This window comes from Aythya fuligula, chromosome 20 (assembly GCF_009819795.1).
Source record: "Aythya fuligula isolate bAytFul2 chromosome 20, bAytFul2.pri, whole genome shotgun sequence".
In the NCBI taxonomy this organism is placed as follows: domain Eukaryota; kingdom Metazoa; phylum Chordata; class Aves; order Anseriformes; family Anatidae; genus Aythya; species Aythya fuligula.
The window spans coordinates 10,941,688-10,964,837 of NC_045578.1; the positions used below are offsets into that span (position 1 = coordinate 10,941,688).

Here is a 23,150-nt window from a genome sequence, read left to right on the forward strand (position 1 = left end):
GGGATTTTAATTTGCACAGTTCACTAATCAGGGATTGTTACCATACCAACAGTTAATCACGTGGCCAAATGCCCACCATATCTTAGGAATATTCGAGAGGTCTTAAAGCCGTATCTCAAGTTTTCCTAGAAATTTTACTGTCACTCTCCCTGGCCTAGCCTAACTGAAAGACCACCTGCTTGGTAAGAAAAACAAGGAAAATTATGGCTTTCAATAAGCTTATTGCAAAGAAAGGGATCCTTGCTCAGTCCTTGCTGCTTCTCTCCTACTCTGGGTTAAGATGGGCTTCCAAAAGGGAAGCAAACACCACGTGCTGGAAGGAAACAGTTTTGTTCATTCTGAATAGGCTTCCTAAGCCCACTGATCAGACCTGCAGTGATGTCAACAGGCTGGCACAGCAACACTGACTTGAAGAAATCTGCAGTACATGCTCAGGCCCCACTGGCAGCATAGCTCTCATAGCGCTAGAACAGCCTCTGCCCACCCCATGTGGAAGAAGGCTGTTTGCCATCCAGCCTCACAGCAGAGTCATGCCCTTTGTTTAGATGAGATCAGAAAGCAAACGCTGAGAATTCAAATATCCCATTGCGTTATGCCCAGACCATGGATGTGTAAACAGCCAACTCTAGCCTCTTGGATCTGTATGAGGAAAAACATCCTGAAAAGAAACTGTGCTCCAGGAAATGGAGCGGCTTGTGCTGGGATCAGGAATCCTATCCTCTGATTCTCACACTAGTACCTTATACAGGGAATCATGCTGCTGACTATGCCTCTCAAGTGATTCATCCCTAGCATCCCTAACTCAGAAAACAATCCCCTGAATCTTTGGAATCTACATCCTAATTCTTTTGATGCTTGCCAGATAAACCAGTTTCGATATCCTCTACATATCTGAATTTGTTAGTGATTGATCTGTCTGGATTTTGATGGAATGGTTCTGAGGCGATTCATATATTTCTTTTTTTTGTAAGTATTTGGGTGTTGATACAGAATGGCAGAGTATGCTTCTCCCATCGCAGCAGACAGCACATGGCAGGACAGCTCTTCTGAATGACAAAAGCACCTCACGGAGAGGGAGCTGCCTTTGGTTTCAGCCATGATTCAGATTTGTTTACATTTTGTGAAACCTCAGGAAAAGAGGATAAAAGCTTCGGTTCAATTGAAGTCATGTTGCTAACCTTCAGTGCTAATAATTAACTCAATTATGCTGAATTAATTTGATGTAATTATTGGTGATGGCACAAAGACAGTGGCCCAGAGAAAGTTTGAGAGACAGGAGGAACAGAAGTCTTAACAATACAAAATACCCCGTAAATAGCGCTTTTTTTTTTGCCAGAATGAGTCAAAGACAAAATGAGTTCATTACAGTCATCTAGCTTTACTCAACCCTCCAAATTACCCCAATACCCAGACAAATAGCTGTGAAATCCAGCAAGTGAACTAGAATTAAAACACGCCCTGATGAATTTGACACAGCACTCAGTGCAAGCGTCTTTCCCCATCCTATTATCTAAACAATACAGATTTAATAATATATTTAAGAGAGCCACAATGCTTTGCCTTTAACTGAAGACATTAATTAAAAGCATTTTCTTGTTGCAGTGTTGTCAATTGGATGCTTTTTGATGAACAATCTGGAGAAAGCTTATGGAGTCTTTTCATTTGATCTGCAGTTTTATCCAGTACTTTCCAGACTTATTCAGTTCAAAATAAACATAGCAAATATAAAACAAACAGCTATCTTTCTGCTTCCCCATTTAATATTTGTGATTTGCTTTGAAAAAGTACAATAGAACTGCATTTTTTGTTATGAAAAACATAGAGTTTACTGTGGCTTTTTTAATTTTCTCGTGAGTTAAAGTCATGAGAAGAAAATAATTAGGTGTGATTGTCTTAGGTGTTGGGGAAAAAATAGAAAAAGAAAAATAAGAAATAACATACAAATTACTGCTTTAAGTATTGCCAGAATCTCTACAGGACTTTCTCACCTCCTCCCTCCACTACTGGAGGATGCACACCCAGGCTGCTGTTCCACTTCCATTTACAGTCTGGTCAGATGCCACGGACCGAGGGTGCATTTACCAATATAAAATTCACGAGACAGAACACCAAATATTGCAAGCAAGTTGAAGACATAAGCCTCTTACGTCTCAGACTACGAGTGATCGGTAGTGTGTTGCGTTTCCCATTCCTGAGCCTGTCCACCTTGAGTGCCTAGAGTACGCCACCCACATGCCCCCAGCCTTGTACATGAGCTGCCTGAGGCAAACCTCTCGTTGCCTTGTTCCCCCCAGGCTTCTCTGCGCGTATGGATTGAGCACCACGGGCGGTTATTTTCCTGCTGTAAAGAATTCAAAAATTAAGAGTTTGGATTACAGCATCAATATATTTGATATTTTTACAGACTGGGAAGACTGAAAATATTTAACTATGAAGAGTGTTGTACCTCAACCTGCCTTGCTTCAGTTTGACATCCTGCTTGTTTCACATCTGTTAATGTTGTAAGTATACAGACTTCTCAACTTCTACTGCATTTCGACTGTCCTTGGGGACAAAAATATTACCTCCAAAATCACCAGTTGCTTCTGAGGTACACTTTAAAAATAATGATTTAATATAATTGCACTGTGGTTTAACTGAAATGCAATATATATCATTATTCACAAATTTTATTTGCCTCCTCACAGTTTTTCCTTCCATTTCTTTCTAGTTAATTCAGCAAATTTTTCCTTTATCTTTACTATTATTGACTTGGTTCAGTTACCTCACTGGCAATATATATATATATGTATATAAATATACTTATATATATTATATAAATATACATGTATATAAATATACATATATATAAAATAATCTAGTAAGATACAAGCCCTAACAGATGCATACAAAAATAGTGGTGAATAAACCATTCAATTTCCACATATTGAGCTGCCACAGAAAATATTTGGAATTCTGTGGGTGGACTCAAGAGCCACAAGAAATTCTTCTAATATTAGTAAATGCAGCCATCACACAAACAGGCACAAAGAATTGAACAAAGCTGAGCCATTCTGCACCATACTGGTTTTAGTCTTGGGAATGCGATAATGCTTTGAGAAAAGAAATCTAATGAATAATCCCTGGAGGAGATCAAAGCAGCATGTAATAACAGATCGATAAAATAATCGGGTAATGAGAACCCAGCCGTGTTTACGTAGGCCTGTTTCTGCAAGTGACTGGCTTCAGCTGAGACAGCCGAGGTAGTGAAGACCAGGCATTATTTTTTTCCTCTCTCCAATCAAAATAAGTCAGGTTGAGAAGCAACCAACCAGTCCAGCTCTGAGAACTGAAGGAGAGAGGATTACAAAGGGCAGGTAGCATGCCCTGCAACCAGCCGGAGAGAAGCACAGCCAGAACTTTTTTAGCCAGCACAGAAGGAAGAAGAGCAGCTGTATGCGGTCTGACATTCTAAAGCCACTTCACATCCATCTGTCGATGCAAAGGGTGCTTGCATGAGTTCATCAGCTTTTCCCTGACACCAGCCCATGCCTTCATCTAGAGCTCCCTCTTCTCACACCCCTAGCCTGCTTTTCATCTCTGTCGTCACAGACTTGATTTTCCCTTTCATGGATTTATGCTTGAAAAAGCATCACTGCCTCAATTGTCTATTTTCAGCCTGTATTTAAGAAAACCCTTTGGTTCCATTTGTAGCCACATCCTGTCTCTGCCTCCCCCTCTTTCTGTTCCTAAATATAAGGCTGATGCAGTTTGATGTGACATGACAAAATAGCACATTTGCATCGGCAGAAACTTTCTCTCAACAGCAGTAATTAAAGGGAGTAGATGAGACATCACTGAAATTGGTGTTTACTTAGCCTGCAAATAAAAGACTTAAAGAGGACTTGAGAGGGATGTTCAAGTGTCAAGAACATGAAATTCATTGATGAGTGCCTCCTTTTACATTCTTCCCTACTGCAAAAGCAAATTGTAGCTCAAACAATGTAATCTATTTAAAGAGGGGGAAAAAAAGGAGAGACTTATATAGTCTATATTCCTCACCAGTGAAAATCACTTAATGCATTTCTCTGAATTATAAATAGTACCAAGACACACTTGTGGTTACACATATGACAAGGTCATTGAATCTGAAACTACAAAGCTCAGGCTCTCAAATTGAGTAGAAGACTGAGATCTCATTGACTACAGTGAAAATTAGGAACTGAAACACTTCAGTTTTGAGTAGAGTTTGAGCAGATAGGCACTCACCTTCACCTACAAGAGAGATTTTTGTTAATTGTCAAAGGCAGGAACTCAGAAATAGTGGTCCAGGGTTCTGAATTCAACAATTTCAGCAGGATTCATATAACGGATTAAAAACACATTTCTTCAAAGCTTACAAAATAATATACCGTAATTGATTTTGCTGCGTGAATGTACTGCACATACTTGACAGCTACTGTCAGCTTCCTGCAGTTTCCTCCATTACAGGTAACAGCAATAGAAGGCAGCGGTGGTAGGATAGCAGCATTTGGAAGCTGAGGGGTTATTCTTGGTGTTAGAAAGTCACTTGAGTTTACTTAATCCTTATGAAGCATTCACAGAAGGGTCTGATGGATGTTCCACAGGCCACAGGATTTAACAGCCATACTTTAAAGTAGAGCTTCCTGCTCTCGGGAGAATCTTCCTTTCTTTTCTTGTTTACATGAGGCTATTCTTTTAAATCCATCTGTGACTGGCACAACCGCTCTGCTTAAAACTGGCAGACCACATTTTGAACAGGCTCATTTCCATCCTAAAGCAGATGGCATCAAGAACAGAGTAGGCCAGAAAAATCAGTTTGCATATTATGCTTTGGTTTTTATGGGTCATATTACCATTCAAAGCCATCAAAATGGCAACCCATATGCAATGTGTCTGCCATTGGAACCAAATGATATGCTAGAATAACCTCAGTGTGGCTTGTTATAAATAGTCTGATTAACCATTAAGTAAACTCTGATACTAAAAAATCAAACATTTTCCTTGCTAACAAGATTTTGACTTTAACTGATCAAGGAAATGGTTTTAGTGAACCAAAGAGGAAAAGCCATCATCTCATCTTCATCCCTGAACAACTGTATCGGCAAGCTCTCTTGGCAGAAAATAGTTCAGCATCTATGCCAAATACTCTCTTAATAACTACGCCAGGTGGAGATGTTGGCTATGTAACGTGTTCCAACTTTGTTTTAAAGACAATTTTCTGGCACGTAGAACATTTATTATTCTTGTACCAAAAAACACATGCAAAGAGCTCTTCGTACCCCTATTTTTTCCCCAAAGTCAGTAGGAACACTCTCATAGAAATAAGACACGCCATTAGCAACATACATAAGTGATCAAATCAGCAGAGAGCTGTATCCTAAGAATACTAAAGCGATGCTGAAACAAGGTCAGAAACATGGCGTTCTGCTTCCAGCCTCCCACCCATATGCTGCCTCCCTGCAATAGCCCAGCGGCCAATTGCTGGATCCCATATACTACAGAAGGTACACCCCAGATGCTCCAGAAGCCATGCTTCCACATTTACAGGCTTTGAAGCAGGCAGGTCTACTACCGTGAGAAGTCTTAAATGGTAAGGACATATTTCAAATGTCTTCTGCTATGTCATCACTGCACCTGAAGCTCAAACAACTGTTATGCTAAATAACAGCAAGGGCCACCACCCTATATCATTAACAAAGTTTTTCCGTTCAAGTTTTATCCCCTCCCTATGGGAATGTTCTGGCTAAGGCACAATACCAATATTCCAGGTGTTTATTCTCAACTAAATACAAGACACACAGGAAGAGCAGATTTCGTCCAAGATGCTGAAATTACTGATCCAGTTGTAATCTTGATAAACACATGAAAATATTGCTCCATTTGGCATCTTTACGGACAATTTAGAATTGAGGTTCTGCTACCGTATTTGTCAGCATGGCTGGAAGGAAAATAGGGGTGTTCCTGAATACAAAACACTATTTGGAAATTGCTCCTGCAAACATGCACAGCTTTAACAAATTGCATCAGCTCCATTTCTACCATTTGTTCGTGATTTCACATTTTCGCCTTTTTCCCTACATGGGGCAAATAGGCTCCTAATGATTTCCATAAAACCAAAAGAAAAAAAAATAATCACTTACAGCATTCAAAGCAAAGGAACTTTAATTATCTTCACGGATTAGGTCTGTCGAAGTCCAACAGCAAGCAAGAGACCTGCAGAGAAGAATCAATTTTCATTACCTGGTTCTCCCCAACTCACTACTTAAAGTACCATCAATAAAGAAGTGCAGAGGAGCCCATCCACAGCACACATTTCAAATTCACCAGCACATAAGCTTTCACTTAACTAGTTACATTACCCATGAATTCATGGCCTTGAGATGAATGGGTTATTGCTTTCAGTAATCTACTCAAAACACTTTTTAATAAATATATACTACAAAATATAAGAAGAGTAATTCCAAAGCACTCAGTGGAACCAAAGCTTCAATATTTCCCGTTAAATACTTTCTTACCTGCAGAAACTCTTAACTATTTTAAAGAACCACAGTTTCTAGTACTCAGAACTTTGTAAAATGATAATTTCACAGAGAATTACATATTTGTAACAGCAGAACACTGCTTTGGAAAAAAACATGCTTCAACAGTGGGACAACCCAGCAGCTTCTGAGTAAAATTCAAGAACTTCTAGGCCTACACGGTCATTTGGCATTCCACTGCCACAGCGCTGCAATCTCATCTCAAAGCGCTCAAGTGCCCTTCTGCAGGAAGGAGCAGAGGAATAACTTCTTCAATACCTGATTTGCAGCACCAGCCCTTGCTTTTAGAAGTTAGCTGCCAGAAGGCTGCAGAAAACTAGAAATGACTTCCTTGACAGTTGCTATTTTAACTGAAAACAAGCAATGCACAACAAACAGAGCTGCATAAATGTTCTACATTATATCAGACAAACAGCATCTGAGAATCTTCCCTTTTATACTATTTTTAAACATTTTAACAGTATGCCATATTGCTTTGGAGTTGCACCTTGCTGTTGTTGCTGGATGACTCACATTCAGTTCTAACAGGGGAATTCAGGCCTCTTCTCCACCTGCCTCTGTAACAGTTTAGTTTTCTGCATTAGCTCACCCCCCCTTCCACTGCGTATGGACATGTGGCTCTACAAGAAATTCCTGCTTTATCAAATATTTGATGGCACTATAAGAGAATCAAGAAGACAAATTCTCTGAAGTCAACGCTAATTCCTTTAGTTAGAAGTTAACTTCACTGAACTTGAGAGAGAACTGTACTGGCTATCCAAAGACAAACGGATCAAGAATTACTCAGGTCATCTGCTACTCCACAAACTTTCATAAAACAAACTTGAAACAAAAGCCCTGAAGACACCCATGACAGAAGAACCTGGATTGATTTATTGTGCCTTTCTGTGACAGACAGAAGTTTTTGAGAAATCTGATTTACAGATGCAGACATTTACAGAATTTAGATCAGAGACAACTATTGGCAAGGGTGAAAATCCAGAATTTTTTCAATTAAGAATATCATAACTTGGTCACATAATGGCTGACAACAGCTTCGGATACTTTTTAGTATCTATGGGCACCCATAATTATTCACTGAAGGAATATAAATTGGAAAAATGTCAGTTCCAAGAATTGAAGCATTCAAAATTGCACTTTAGTTGTGATTGTAGGAGATGCTTTGTTTGCAGCCAAGGCCTATGCCTCCCTTCTTACAAGGCATCTGAGCAAAGCCTTTGCCATCCACCCACACAGCTCCCGCTGCCACCCATATTCTCAGCCTGCATCATTAGCAGCCAGTGCCCCTTTCCCTGGGCTCAGTGTTGCCCTACTACTGCTCATCCATGCCACAAAAACACATTCCTAACCCACTGCTTTGTCTGTCAGTCTTCTCTTCACATTCCCGTTCTGCCTCTCCCTTCCATTACATAAATACAGGACAACCTGCTTTCATTTTCGAGTCCCTCATAACCTCTCTCACCCTAATTGTCTTACCAGAGATGCAGAATTCTGCCTCTAATTTGCAAATTTATGTTCTTATTCATTACTGCACATATTCTTTATGCTTAGTCCTTGCCTTGATGCCTCAAGAATTTGAAGAGCCAATCATTACCCCTAAAAAAAAACAAAACTAAATTTCTCTTTTGCTGGACTAATAATCTGAACTAATACATACAACAAATAAAAACACCTGGTAAGACTGATATGACGAGACAGCTTCTTTCAAGATGTTCACAGATAAATTTCTCATAGGAGATTGAAAACAAGGACCCAGAAGAGCAGATTCAACTTCAGTTAAAAGCCAGTGGTGAGCCCACTGAGGCCTTCCAGTTCTGGTAGAAGAACGGAGTGCTGACAAATACCTGGATGTTATTTTCATCCATCAGCTGAATTTTCTTTTCTAAATAGCAGGTAGGAACTTTGAAGTATCTTACATCAGTGCTGTAGAAAACCTCTTATTTAGCCTTGTTAATTAACAGTTTGTAGATATGTCTGCAGTTAGTTATCCCAGTAGGACATTTACGATGCCCTTTCAGAAGTACATTGTCCTTTGCTGTTAACATGTGGCTAATATAATAGCCAAAGAGGAACGCAATTAACTTCTCCATGGGCTGAAATTTAAACCAGCAATTAATTCTATAATTCACTTAGCAGAGCATCAGGCACTTCCGCTCCGAAAGCTGTCCAAGTCTATTCAAAATACACCCTAGCTTGGGGAACACAAAATAATCGCAGTTACCGCACGTCACGTTTAGTGATAAATATTGCTTACGGTCTAACCTTAATTTCTGCCTTGAAAATATAGAAGTCTTTAAAAGAAGTTACTCCATATCAAACAACTTTCCTTTACATTGTGAGAAGCGTACAAAGGAGCACCGACATGCGAATTACGCTCCTAATATGTTTACTAGCTGGTGTAAGTTGGCTAAAGCCAATAATCTCCAACTTGCTGCGTGTTTTATACCAGCTACAGACTCGGTGTCTTGTCTCAGAATACCAAGCGCTCGTTTTCACGCATCACATTGGCAATATTTCTGGTTATTCAAACACCACCAATGTAAACAGCTGCAGCCTGGAACACTGCTTGCGTGGTGCTGTTTATGTTAGAATATAACCAAATGTAGCTTGATTTTAAAAATAAATAATGTGCTCCCTAAACCAATGTCTGAGGAAACACAGGCTTGTTTGTATTTGTCAGCACAGCCATACTTCCAAGCAAAACTCTGAGCACATGTTCACTTCTGTGTAGGACTGAACAAAACATTCTTGTATTGCTGCTCAATTGTTTATTTATAATAGATCAAACTTGTCCAAAAGAAATAGAAAATACTATATTGAAATTATAGTAAGATTTCAATATTCAGTGTTGCAAATTTCAAAACCAAATACAATTTGTTGTACGAAACCAGGTAGAAACCTGGTATTTCTAACATACCAGAAATCGTATATCACAAAGTTTAAAATGAAAAATGATGGGTAGGAGAAAGAAACAGGATTACCCACAAATGTCTGAGGCATAAAAATACAAAAATCTGATCTAAAGACCAATTAAATTAGTAAAAGCTGTCAGAGGCAGGAACAGAGTTCAGAAATTTGAAGTAAAATAGCACTGAGGTACCTTAACCTTTATACCTTGGGTGTCCTGGAAAATTCCAATTTCTGAACAACAAAAAAATCCCTGAGTATTTTCAGTCCGCAATATATGTTTGTCGTTATGTAAATTTGTGTGGGTGGGCAGAAAAAATTGAAGCCACATATACATTATTTTCAAACAAGCTGCCAATGTTTGTTAGTTGCATCAGTCCCATGAACTCGCAACATGCCACTGGCTCTGCACGCTGCACCTCCGCTTCCCACTGTGGTTAGAAGCGCAGGGCTAGGAACAGAAGCAACCGACGTTCTCATTTCCTCCTTCGGCACGGCACGCTGGTCAGCTTTGATCAAGAGAAACACTTCCATAATGAACCTACGAGATTTCCTCCTCACTTGTTTGCAATGAAAGAGTTAACATCCGTGACCCAAATATGGAGACCCATTTTAAACTTGCTGAAAATTGCTTTTTAATCCTAGCTCTCGAGGATTTCCTTTGAAACCATCTGCCACGCACGCTCGGTGCTCCTTTCCTGTATATATGCAGGATTACTAGAACATGGATTCTTTTGTGTAACTTAATACATTTCGGCGCATTAAAAAAATAGTTTGATTTCAATTGTATACCAGAAAATGACTACAAGTCAAAAGCAGCGATAAGTTGAGAGCAAAGCCAGACAGCCGTGTGTACCTTATTTGCCGCAGTATTGACATTGCGATTCCAATTCGGCCAGACACCGTGCAGGATTTCAGCAAATAGCTCTGAGTCAATTAACTAATGTAACTCATGCACACGCTTAAAATTAAGCTCAAGCATTTTCCAGGATGTGGAAGATTTAAGCATGCACCTTCCCAACTAGAAAGCAGACTGAAGACTGGAAGGTAGAATTAATGACACCATGATTAGAGAAGAGGAAAAATTTCTAAACGTTCTTCTCACATCTTTTGTCCAGTCTTTTTTATTTGGGATGAAAATTTCTGCAGTTGTGCTTTTCTAGTACAAGTACTGAGAAAGTGATAAAGTCACAGTCCTAAACACACTGAACTTTAAAATTGATGCTTATGATACAAATACTTCAGCGATCACCCAAACCAGGAAACAAACATACAACGTACTGCTTCTTACCAGGGCAATCACAGCCAGAGCGCCTGAAACTAGCAAGCAGGCAGCAACGTTCATTTATAATTGACTTCTTGGGTCAATGCATAAAGTCAGAACTCAAAGTCCTAACAACAAAAAAAAGAGCATTTTCAATATGAAATGCTTTTTAAAAAGTAGTAATTTGTCTGCAAGCATTTCAAGCATGGGAAATTAGGCAAGTTATTTGCATAGTTTTAATTGTGTAAGATGACACTAGCATTTCAGAAGACAGGCCATAGCCTGTAAGTGTCTTATCATTAGTCCTTTTCATGGTGAAGTCACCTACTACCTAATAAAAGTGAACAACAAGACAGAATTCCACACCAGAACTTTCCCCTTCTCAGCGAAGACAGATCTCCTTACCCTTAGATGCATTTTTCCCGCAAATGAGCAATCAGTGCTAGAAATTATTAATATACAGGAGATCTCCACATGCAGATGTTGGAAGAATGCAGAAAGAGAAAGCAAATCATTTTGTTTCAGCAATAACAGATGTTGGTGCATCATCCTGCAGACACGTTACTTTTAATACAAAGCAGCTCATAACGTGAGCGAGGGGGTGAGGATGGAATCAATGCCCAATCACCCGGTTATTTCAGTGTTTACATTTTAATGAGCTTCCTGCATGACTCCGTCCTTATAATTTTCCTTCTCTAATAGTCATATGAAATCAGTTTTGTCTTAAGCAACAGTGAACAGAAGTTCAGCTGCCTAAGATGGCTGCTAGGAGGTTCTTTAGAATGACGCTATCCTGTCATCCATTTCTGCACAAACCCAAAGCCATTCCCAAGCTCCTATGGCACTACTTGGGATTGGACTCAAGTGACTCAACAGCTTCATGTCCTTTTCAGCTGCTTGTAAGGCAAATAGTTCCTAAAAGGCTGTAACAGTGCCATGGCACTTGCAGACAGCTCAGTGCTACAGAAAACAAACAAAAATACGTAACAGATAAATTTAAACCACCTTTGTCTGGCTAAGGGACAGACTAAATGGAGCCTGAGCCACACTCCAGCTTGGGATAGACAATCCACACCGCACCTTATTTTCTTTCCACTCCCTTAAGCACAGCCAATGATGTTGAGACAACAGAAAGCCATCAGGGACTGAATGAGGCCACTGTTGTGGCTGCAGAGTAGAAAATGCAACAAATGCGTGCTTAGCTCCCGGCTCTCGTTCTCACCAAGTCCATCTCTCCACGCACAGCGCCACGAGACAAAGGCACACGCACAAACGGGCAGGGCAAGGGCCGCAGGAGTTGAGCGCGAGAGGGCCCAGCACTCATCCTGCAGACGGAGCTGCTGCTGGGAGCATCCGAGTGCTCCCCTGCGAAGGGGCAGGAAGCCACACAACCACCAAGTAGTTAACAGAAGTTAGCCGGAAAAGCTTGCATGAGGCAGATGGGAAAATTCGGATGCTGATAAATCCTCTGGAATCTGCTGAGCTGCACAGCCACACGGAGGCAAACCGAGGCTTACGGCAGGCTGGGACAAGAGCCCCCTCTTTTTGCTGACATGCACTGGATGGCAGCGCTGCCACAGTGCCTTCCCAGCCACAGCTGTCAGCGCAGATACAGTTTCCCTTCAGATGCACACACTTCTTTTCAAGGCCACAGACTGCCACTGTATCACCTCAGGGTCTCATTTACAGACTCTTTCAGTCCCACTTCCCTTTATAGCGAATTAAATTGATTGTCATTAGGAGCACAGGGAAAAAGAAAAGCTACCAGCAGCCTTTAGACAGCTGCAATGAGAAGCGCGGTACCGCAGCCAGCGCCAGCAGTGCAGCAGGCACACACCCCATGGATGTGATATGGGCTCGCAATCTGAGCACCCTATCGCTCCTGGATGACACATCATCTTCAGCATTGGTATTTTTGGAAGAAATATGCTTAGCAGTGTATAATATGGCTCCTTGTTAACACTACATGAACTCCACAAGCAGCTAACTTCCCAGAAGGACCTGGCCAAAGGTAAAGTTGCCCCCATCGCTCTTCATGCAAACATGTAAATGTGCAAGTTTAATTGCTGCCACGTAAAATACATTTTTAAAACATAAATCCTCCCTCTACAACACCATCCCTCCCCACCCTACCCCCAACAGGCAGAACTGGCTACAAGACAGCTTTCTGAAGACTGACTGGTGCACCAAGGCCACAAAAATTAGTGATCCAGAACTAATTAACATAAACCTCCTGAGGGAAGTATTGCTGCTGGTTATCTTGATATGAGAAATTCAGTTCAGAAGGATAAGCTGGACAGACAGCTGAAAAGCTTTAGTTCTTCCAGTAGGAAATGAATTGATTTGGTGAAGGAAAGCTCTTAATGTGATACTATCATGACAAAAGCACAATCATGGAAAGCATTAAAAATCTTAGAGTAACTTAAAAAACATTTTTCCGTAAGTAATACTAATTATTTCCAGTCTTTCATAAAAGGTGAAAAAAAATCAAAGACATTGAATATTTCTCCTCTTTAAACTTAGGACACGTATGGTTAGGAAGCTACAAAGCACCCATGTTCCTCAGTTATCAATTCTGTTTTTGCATCTGGTACTTTCATTTTTCAATTCCCCCTTCCACTGAGTCTGAGGGGGAAAAAAAAAAGGTATGCAGGTATTCACAGACCTGTCAAAGATTGTCTTCACATTCCTGGCAGAAACACCTCTTTTTACCAAGTCTATCAAATGTAGAAGACGTATTCCTCGCTGCATATCATAATTATCCTTGCATAAATACAAAGCACCTCCAATTAAAGGAAGGTTGACAAAGAACCTTGGCTCTGAAATTAAAACAAACATGGAGGCCCGCTTGGAAGAGGCAACCCCAGCTTACACGGGCTGAGGATTTGGCTTCACACAGCCCATTCCAAATGAACATTGTGGACCGAAGTCTACTGTCAGACATATGGACGTAGGTCTGTAGACAACATGAAACTTGTTTTTCTGTACCCATAATGATCTAATAAAGCACAGGCTCTGAGTTGCACCAATTATAACAAATCTCCTATGCAAACAAGTTTAATTAGCATTACATGACTGCAGTTTATAGGAGTCACATTCCAAAGACAACGCTGGAATGAAATGTCACGAACCAGCCTGCAAGTTTGTCGTTTCCTATTATTTTCCAGATGTTTTGGCCTTGTACATATTCCATCTTGACATTTATGTATGACAAAGAGATACAGTAAGACTTGCAAGACTGCAGGGAATAACCACTTCTTCGTACCTCAGTGAAAGAACAGTCTGTTTAAGCTACATTCTCAAGATTGCCCTGCTGCAATGGATAGGTGTGCCTGCTACAAGGACCTCAATGTAAAAATTACTGGTTTCAAGTGTGTCCATAACGCACTGGTCTGTTTTGATATGGAATGAACGCGGTCTACTACAACACTTCAGGAACTCTGACGTGGTGAAGGATTTTTGAGCCATTCTGCTGGACCAGATTAGTCATTCCATGAACAAGCATGAAGAAGTGATCCAAACTCAAAATGAGAGAGGAAAAAAAATAAAACAAAACAGAACAGGCTGGACTTTGTGCTATCATTACAAAGGCAGAATAAACAAAACTAAGTGATATTTACTGAGGCATCATCATCTGCAAGAACTTAACAACCTACAGGTTTAATCTCCTGCCCAGCACTCACTGAATCAGACCTGCAGTGTGTTGGGTCAAAACACGGCTATTCTGACTCAGCGAGTTTTAGTGTGCACTTTGCTTTGGTACAGCCGAGTGCAGGACAAGAAATAACCGTGCCTGTTAGCCATGACATTGTAAACAAAATGCTTAGCAAAAGGCATTTGAACATCAAAAGGCATACCATCAACTCCATTGTTTTCTTCAACTTGTTGTCACTGGAATCAATGACAGAACAAAAGCTAATCTTGGGACAAACAGATAGATTAATTTATTCATTTCCAATTTTGTAGGGAGGGAAAAGATTTCAAAGACAAAAGCTCCAAAATATTGTTCTTCACAAAAGAAAAGACTAATATACATCAACATGTACTATTACTTTGCTGTAAACACATTGTGTGCACATGCAACATTGCATTAAAACACAGTGCTCCTAACATACAACGCAGTATTTACCTGGCTAGCCCAAACCCCTCAAATTCGCAGGCACTAACACCATCTGACACTTTAATGGCTTCAGTAGTAGGTTTTATGAATAAAATATTAACAGGGTGTTACAGAATACTGAAGAATGTATCTACAGAGTCGTATACTGAGGTATGTGTGGGCTTGTCAAACACCCACATTATAAATTATCAATAGTGCAGCTCAGAGTACCCCTTTTGTGCATCAGGAAATCTATGCAAGCATTTTATTATGCTTTGTTCCATTTAATGTTACTTTTCCTGCATCAAGCAGCCACAAGAAAAAGAACTACACACATGTGCTGAAGGACACTTATGGACAATACTCAGCCATGAAATGAAAAAGACTCATTCTACCACACAGAATCCTGTTTTCACAACTAGCTCCTGTGGCACAAAAACCCAGCCTGTCTGGAACTGGACTACAGCATTTTACACAGTACAATGCAATGCCATTTTTTGTGAAGAATTTTCAACTTGAAACACTGTTGAGGAGCACGAAGAAGCTGAACAGGATGATTACACATTGTCTCCCACTACCTGCCCTTATGTGGAGTGCTGTCAAAATGATTATACTTCTACAAAACAAGTGGCAAATGCAAGGGGAGAGCGAGTCTCCCAAGAGTCAGGAGGAAGCGCTAAACTCAGCGCAGTAGATTTTCAGGGTACAGCATTTATTTTTAAATGTAGTTTAAATGGGGTTAGCTAAGTGTCCAACAAATACAGACACTGGGTTCTGTGTTTGATACTCAAAAAGCAGGCTTGCTACTGCTCTAAAGCACTCGTACTGTGACTAAAATCGCAAGGGACAGATGCACGTCCCCATGAATAACTATCTTCACCAGTAAGAGGTTAGAATCGATCTGTCATGTTTCATCAGCAGCAGTCGCCAATTGCATTTCTCCATGCATCGCTGGGGATGAGGATGACAAATTAGTTACAATCAAACGAGGTTTTGGCAGGATCTAGAGCAGGGCTTCCACCTGCCTTGTTCAAGGAGCTACGGTTAGATTTTGCCAAGTCTCTCCTCAAGCAGCTCAGCTCACTGGACTACTCACAGTGAGCACTACTACGAGCACTGCTACTCACAAAGCCCTCCTGCCCAAAGCTGTGCACCAGCCCTAACGAGCTCCCCTCAGCTGACGTATGCTTCTCACACAGAGGCATTAAATGACAAGGAAGCACTGCCTTAACAAGGTGCATAATGTGCTCGTTCTGCAGCTGTGTTCTGTGTCGAAGTGATTCACACAATTAATATTTAACACTACTTCATGTAACAGGTTTCTACCTCAGATCTGTACTGAGGAAACAAAAGTTCTAGTAGAGATTTTCAGCACTTTGTTTTTGTCTGCCAATTTCACATTTCCTTAATGTTCTTTTAAAAGTTTATTTTCCTTAAACATACCTCAGCACCAATCAGTTTTGATCTTGTCCCCCTTACCCTCCATAGCACAAAGTACCTAAAAAGCAGCTGAGCTGACAAATTTAAGCTTCACAGAATGACAGAGCCCTACCTTTTTATATACACAAAGTTTGTGTTTTGAAAGTAAACACGGTAGCAAAACTCCACTACAATTCCAGGCTGCAATAGCAGCTATCAACATCAATGAACAGACTAAAAAGTTTTAACAATCTTAATTCCTCCAACTTTTCTTGCCCACTTCATCTGAAGATGAGGAGCACCCAAACCCACTCTTATAAACATTTGGCGCTCAAATTTTAGGCACTGAGACAGCCTGGCACGTTTAGGCTCCTTTCTTCCAGGCTGTCCAGGTGATTTTGGTCACGTTTTGGAGGGGAGCTCAGAGGAGGCATGGCAGGAGGGGGCACGGCAGCAGCGCACTTGGAGCACCGCGGCTCGCCCACAGCAGGAGCACACACGGACACACACACACACGGACACACACACACACAGGTACACACATCCCCACACACACGAGGTCAGTGCCCGTCATTTACCCCCTGCGGAGGCCCCGTGAGGGCCCTGCCGCTGCTGCGGCTGAGCTCGCCGGGGCTCTGCCTACAAGCTCTGCGCTGCAGGGAGCGATCCCGGCACGAGGCCGCCGAGCCCCTCGGGCCCGCGCCGCCCCTCACCAACACCGACTGCGGCGCTGAGGCGGCGGCGGGGCGGGAAGCAGCGCCCGGCACGGGGCCGGCGCCTGAGGGGGCCCTGAGGGGGCCGGCCCGGGGCTGCTCAGCCCCGACGCTGCAGCGGGGCCGCTCCGCTGGGCCCCGGGGGCACGGGGCCGGGCCCAGCCCCGCCGCGAGGCGCCCTGAGGCGGCCCGGCCGTGCGCGGGAAGCGGCTCCGGGCCCGCGGTCAGCGCCTGAGGCACGGGGCCGCCCCTCCCCCTCCGCGCCCGCCGCGACCTCCGCGCCCCGCCGCGTCCTCAGCTGACCCCGCCCCCCCGGCGCCATTGGCTCCTCCCGCCGCCCGTCAGCGGCTCTCCCGCCTCCCATTGGCCGCTGCCCACCTGCGGCCGGCCGCCCCGGAGGCTTCCCCGGCCGCCGCCCGTTGCCTCGCGCTGCCATTCGCGGGACGCGGCCCCTCGGCCGGCGCCGACGCCGGGCACTGGCTGGCGGAGCTGTCAGTCACGGCGCCGCCCGGCCCCCCGGCTCCATTGGCCCAGTAACCCCTTTTCGGGCTTTCGCCTCCCCTCATTGGCTGACGGCGGCGGATAGGGAGCCGCGGTTGGGCGAAAAGCAGGTCTCGGGGGCGGGACGCGGCCCGGGCCGACAGCCGATTGGCCGGCGGCCCGGAGCGGCGCCACGCGATTGGCGGCGGAGGCGGGGGAGGGCGGGGCCGCCCGGGGTGAGGGTTGTATGAGGTGAGGGAATCTCGCGGGGTCTCGCCAGCGCCGGGCGCGGAGGCGCGCGGTGATTGGGCGGCGGGGGTCACGGGGGCGGGACTGAGTCAGGGAGTCTCCGCGGCGGCCGAGCCCTATGGGCCGGCCGAGCCGGGTCCCGCTCGGTGATTGGGTGGGGGCGGCTCTCGCGGAGCCTGGCGGGCCGGGTCCCATTGGCTGCGGCCGGGCGTCGGGCGCGCGCCCCGCATGGGGGCGGGGGGGCCCGGCGGGGGGAGGGCAGGCCGGCTGCGCGTGCCCGCGGTGCGCTGCGCGCTGGGGCTCCGGCGGGAGGTGAGTGCGGGGCTGCCGGGGGGGAGGGGGGGGGGGCGGGATGAGGGGGGGGCGGAGCGGCGCCCCCCGCCCCCACCGTGCACCGGGGCCCCCCCCCGCACGCCCCCGGCCCCCGCCCCGCCCCGCCGGGCCGGGCCGTGCTGTCAGGGCGCCGCCGCCGCCCCCCCCCCCCCCCCCCCCCCTCCGGCGCCCCCCGGCCGGCCCCTGACGCCCGGCGCTGTGTGTGTGTGGTGTCCGTGTCCGTCTGTCCGTGTCCGTGTCTGTGTGTCCGTTGCAGGCCTTCGAGGAAAAAGTTGCGAAGTGGCGAGCGGCCCGCCCGCGGCAGGTGCCCGGCCGGAGGCAGCGATGTAGGAGGCGCGGGAGGCCCGCGGAGATAAGTGGGGATGTGGGCATGGCGCGGGTAGGCTGGGCACGGCGCGCACCGGCTCCCAGGGCAGCGGCTCCCAGCCCAACCCCCGCGGGGAAGGGGCGCCCAGCGCGGTTTCTTTAAAAAAATATATCAAAAAAGAATAATAATAATAATAATAAAAAAAATATATAAAGACGTGCGGACAAAGCAGACCCGCCCCGGCCCGCTGCCCGAGGATGGAGCTCCAGTAGCCGGCCGGGGGGCTGAGGGGGTCGCTGGGGCCCGCGCGCACATGAGGACCCCGCGAGCGCCCGGCGGCAGCAGGAGATAAGGCCCGAGGGGCTCCATGTGCCGCCGGGTGGGCCGCGCGTGCTGAGAGCCAGCTCGTGGCGAAGTGTGGCGAAGCTCGGTGTTACGGCCCAATGACAGCCTGACCCAGTTGTCGTCCACGCCGGGGGCATTTGGTTGAATGTCTCTTTGCGGCGCGACGGCCAACGCAAAAATGATGGCGGCTTACAATGGCGGTACGTCTGCGGCGGCGGCAGGTCACCACCACCACCATCACCACCACCTTCCTCACCTCCCTCCTCCTCACCTCCATCACCACCACCACCCGCAGCATCACTTGCATCCCGGCTCTGCGGCTGCGGTACACCCCGTACAGCAGCATGCCTCTTCGGCGGCTGCGGCCGCGGCGGCTGCGGCCGCGGCCGCGGCGATGTTAAACCCAGGGCAGCAGCAGCCATATTTCCCATCACCGGCACCGGGTCAGGCCCCTGGACCAGCTGCAGCAGCCCCAGCTCAGGTACAAGCTGCAGCAGCTGCTGCAGTTAAAGCGCACCATCATCAGCACTCACAACATCCACAACAGCAACTGGATATTGAGCCGGACAGACCTATTGGATATGGAGCCTTTGGTGTTGTCTGGTGAGTAACGAAAAAAACCTGAACCAATCTTTCCATTTTTATTTTTAACCAAATCATAATTCATTCTTGGTTTTGCCATTTGATCCAGAATACAAGAAGGCTGCTTACCACAGAGTTTTTGTGCTGGTTCTTCTCTCTTCTTAGAAAGTTGGCTTCACTTGTCTCTCTTGGCAGAGCAAGGCGTAGAGTGGTGGAGAGCAACCTCCCGTTAGCAGGCCACACCACCAGTCTTCTTTAAGACAGACGCAGCGTGTTTACATGCCTTCCCTGCACTTAATTAGAATATGTATTCTGTTTAGCTAAGCTGTACTTCCTAAAATTTCAGGTTAACAAATGAGTATTAGAATGTAGGTTTTGATCTGACATAAGAGCTGGAAATTGAAAGCGTATGAAAATGTCTTCCTCCTTCAGTCACCTGTCAAGATCTTTGTCTAGGAGCTGCCTGACCTGCAGTGGTATGCTATGTGCTGCCTACAACAGAATATCTGAACTTTGCTCTCCTCTCATAAATGTAAATGGGATTTTCTGTCTCCTGTACTGCTGCCTACAGCTCTTTTATTCCCCCAGCTGCTGTTTCAGAGGATTTTGTCAGTGGATTGTAATCTCTTCTAATATATTTTGTGACCACCTTAATGTAATGTATGCAATTATTGCCCTTCAGGATCACTGAAGCAAAGCTAGAGTGATTTTTGAGTAGCTTTTTATAAGCCGTTGCCAGTTTTACCCTGTTCTGCAAAGCTCTGTGGGACCGCAGGAGATGCCTGGGTTTTGTTTTTGAGAGCAAGCGACTGCAGCACGCTTCCTGTGCAGGGAACACCGAGTCTGAAGTGGGTAACTGTGGCGCGTCCCTGCAGAGCTTGCCTCGGCGCTCGGTCGGTGTGACTTTGTGTTGCTTGAGGAGTTCTGCTTCAGGTACTGCCCGTGCTCGGGTTGCACCGAGGCAGAAGTGCCGTGCGCCTGGGGTCGTGGCCGCGGAGAGCTTTGCGGTACGGGGCTGGGAGCTCGGCAGGGCAGTTCCTCGCCCCTGCCCTGGCACGGGTCACAGCAGTGTTTGCAATAAACCGTCTTGGCTAGGAGCTAGGCGCAGCTTGGTGTTACAGCTGTGCCCCGAACGCAGCAGGTCCAGGAAGTTCAGCTAAACGCCGACTTCTCGAAGTCGGGGGGTGCTGTTGTGCAGCCGGCGCTGCGCTGCTCTCGCTGCGATAGCGTACAGGAGTCTATGAAAGAACCAAAACTGAGAAGAAATCTTTAGAATATGTATCTAAAGATTATTTCCATCTGTTTGTGTATTTATTTCTGGATAAAGTGTTTTTTTCTCTTTAATCTTAATTGTTACAGGCTGGCTTAAATGTAGGGTGTTATGTAAGATCAGACCTCGTTATCGTTCGGTTCTAACATTTTGTTTACCTCTACATATTTCCTAGGGATCTTTATTTTTCTCGGTTTTATTTGCCAAAAAAAAGATCTTTGCCAAGAAGATCTCTTTTGTAATATTCAGTAGAATAAAAGGTTACGTTTGCATATTTAAATATAGTATCATTAAGAATGCCGAGGAAAAAAAGAGTAGAAGTAAGGAGGGGCTGCAGGGACTGATGTTGGGCTGCAGGGACTGATGTCGGGCAGGGTGCTGCCAGAAGTGCCCCTTGGTCCCAAAACCCTTGGCTGTCCAGCTGCACCCACGCCAGCAGGAATTGCCACTGGTGAGACTGTGCTTGCAAAGTTGTAACTACAGCTTTTACTTCAAGATAACGACAGTTTTGTGGCTTTTGTTTCTTTGTTTTTAAAGGCCATGGGGGTGTTAAATGAACTAAAAGCAGAAGCCTGGAGGTCAGATCTCCTTGGTGAAGTTGTAAGTCTGTACAGACTGAGAACATAATCGGCTGAACTCCTGTTCCTCTTTGCTCACGTGTGTTTGAGTTCTGTGGTCACCGTTAGGCTTTTGGCATCTCAAATTGACTTCTGCAAGTGAATGGGTACTGCATTTGGGAGTCTGCATGCCAGCAAGAGTTAAGCTGAATTTTAGGTTTCATTCAAATCATGAGGGCATGTCTGTGTAATTTAATTCCGGCCGTATAAGATAATGGAACTGAACATAAACATTGAGTTGGGTATTTACACTTTGAGTTAACTTAGACATGAGAAAATGCATACTTTGGTGCAAATGTAACATAAAATTTTCAGCAAGATAAGGCCGAAGCTGCTTGTGAGTAAGGATTCTGTGGCGTATCTGTATCTCTTCCTGAGCACTTACCGGCACTGATAAATAACTGAAAAGTTCATATGTGCATTGCTGAGGGAAGCTGGTGTTATTCTACAGGCTCTTCAGTATTTGAAGTCTTTCATCTCACTGCTGCGACGTGTCGTCGTGCTGTCCAGGAGGATGCAGCTTGTCCTGCACTTAGCCTGAGCTCCTCAGAGAAGCCGTGGGCAGGGAGCGGTGCCGAGTTTCCCGTTAGGTTACTGGGAGGGATTTTGGCTTGGCATTGAGTTAGCCTTCGTCATTAGCTCGTTTGTCTGGTGCCTGATGATGTGTCGGGGTTGCTAATGTGCCGCTGGAGTTTGTCACTCCCGAAGAGCCGAAGCATCGTGCTTCAGCATTTTCATGATTAACTCACGTGGGCTGCGCTCGTGTTTGTGTACACAGGCTGCAGCCGTGGCTATCTGCACCAGGAGGTCCTAAATGAACCGTGCTGGGCACCTCTGTGACCGAGTGTTGATTTTAAAGTGAACTTAACCCAGGCTGGCGAAGGAGAAGGGAATCTCTTCACCAGTCACCGTTCAATTGCTGCCTTGACAGAGCAGGGCTCTGCAGCTGGCGTTGTGTGTGCCATCACCCCGCTGAGCCTCGCTGCTCCTGCACATGCAGCAGCGTGGGGGTGGCAGGGGAGGTGCTGAGGCAGGAGGCGCACGGGGGCCTCCCACCAGCTCCTGCGGATTTGCTGAGTGGAGTCCTGCTCTGGTGGAGGGCTGAGAGCTGAGCTGTGTACCTGTCCTGCTGACAACATCTGGAAGTACTGGGGAAATAAATCCAGATTTTAGTTTCAGTGAAAGCTCCGTGCCCCACGTTTCAAAACGCGTATCTGGTGTTGGGAAGCCTTGCGTATATCCCAAGAATGAGGAGCTGTCCTTTGCAGAAGTGCTCCCTGTTTTGCCGGGCAGACATGCTACTGCCATCTGGTGGGATCCTTAAAAAATAAGAGCGATAAAAAATGCCCTGACCCTGGCTGGGAGAGAGGGGCGAAGACTCCATACGTCTGCAAGAGGAGCTCGTGCTGCTTTCATGCCACGTGCCGAGAGCAGAGGAAAACTGCAGCTGCCGTGGAGGCAGGCGGGGAAGGATGACTTGTATGGCTGGGACTGTATGGGAAGGTCTCGCTGCTTGGGATACATCCACCCCCGGAGGGTAAGAACCCGCGGCTCTGTAAGGTGTGTGGGGATGGGGTTTGTCGTGTTCGTGTCTCTAATTGCGAAAAGTTAGCATCAAGGGTTATGAAATCAGGCAGGCTGTTTTGTTACTGTAAAAACCGTGTCAGAAAGCACCTGTCTCTGGGGGAAATGGGATACTAAGGACACTAGAAAAAAGATCTAAGTTTGTTTTTTAAAAAGGCCTGATCTATGTGATTTTAAATTGCAGTGTGGTTTTCAGTGCATTTGTTTCTAATGCTTTTTATCCAGAAAGCCAAATAGCAGTGTAATGTTGCAAAGAGTTTGGCTCTTGATTTTAAGGTAGTACAATATGTACAGGCTGGTCTTAATGGCAGAAATAATTTAGTCTAATTTTATACTTAGTTCCTGGCCTTCAATGGCCTGAAATCACTACGGTCAATGCTAAGTAAAAATTGAAAAAATATTGCGTAGAAGTATCAATGTGGGTACCCGACAACAATTA

General features: G+C 45.3%; 2 protein-coding genes across 6 annotated transcripts in view; one reads left to right on the forward strand and one right to left on the reverse strand.

The window, feature by feature from the left end:
• Positions 1–17,385, reverse strand: part of LYRM9 (LYR motif containing 9) — a 32,573-nt gene extending 15,188 nt beyond the window's left edge. For 2 of the 3 annotated variants that reach the window (XM_032200691.1, XM_032200694.1), the window contains exons 1-2: positions 16,810–16,954; positions 6,144–6,216 (exon numbers count right to left, since the gene is read on the reverse strand). The gene's annotated coding sequence lies outside the window, so the exon portion shown is untranslated. Of the gene's footprint in view, positions 1–6,143; positions 6,217–16,809; positions 16,955–17,322 lie in introns of those variants that run through there. The other variant, XM_032200693.1, reaches the window with a different exon arrangement.
• A 535-nt stretch (positions 17,386–17,920) lies between these two features.
• NLK (nemo like kinase) overlaps positions 17,921–23,150 on the forward strand; it is a 46,957-nt gene continuing 41,727 nt past the window's right edge. For 2 of the 3 annotated variants that reach the window (XM_032200687.1, XM_032200689.1), the window contains exons 1-2: positions 17,921–17,985; positions 18,263–19,261. In XM_032200687.1, coding sequence (XP_032056578.1) covers positions 18,804–19,261 — 458 coding nt within the window. In that variant the 5' untranslated portion in view covers positions 17,921–17,985; positions 18,263–18,803. Of the gene's footprint in view, positions 17,986–18,221; positions 19,262–23,150 lie in introns of those variants that run through there. The other variant, XM_032200688.1, reaches the window with a different exon arrangement.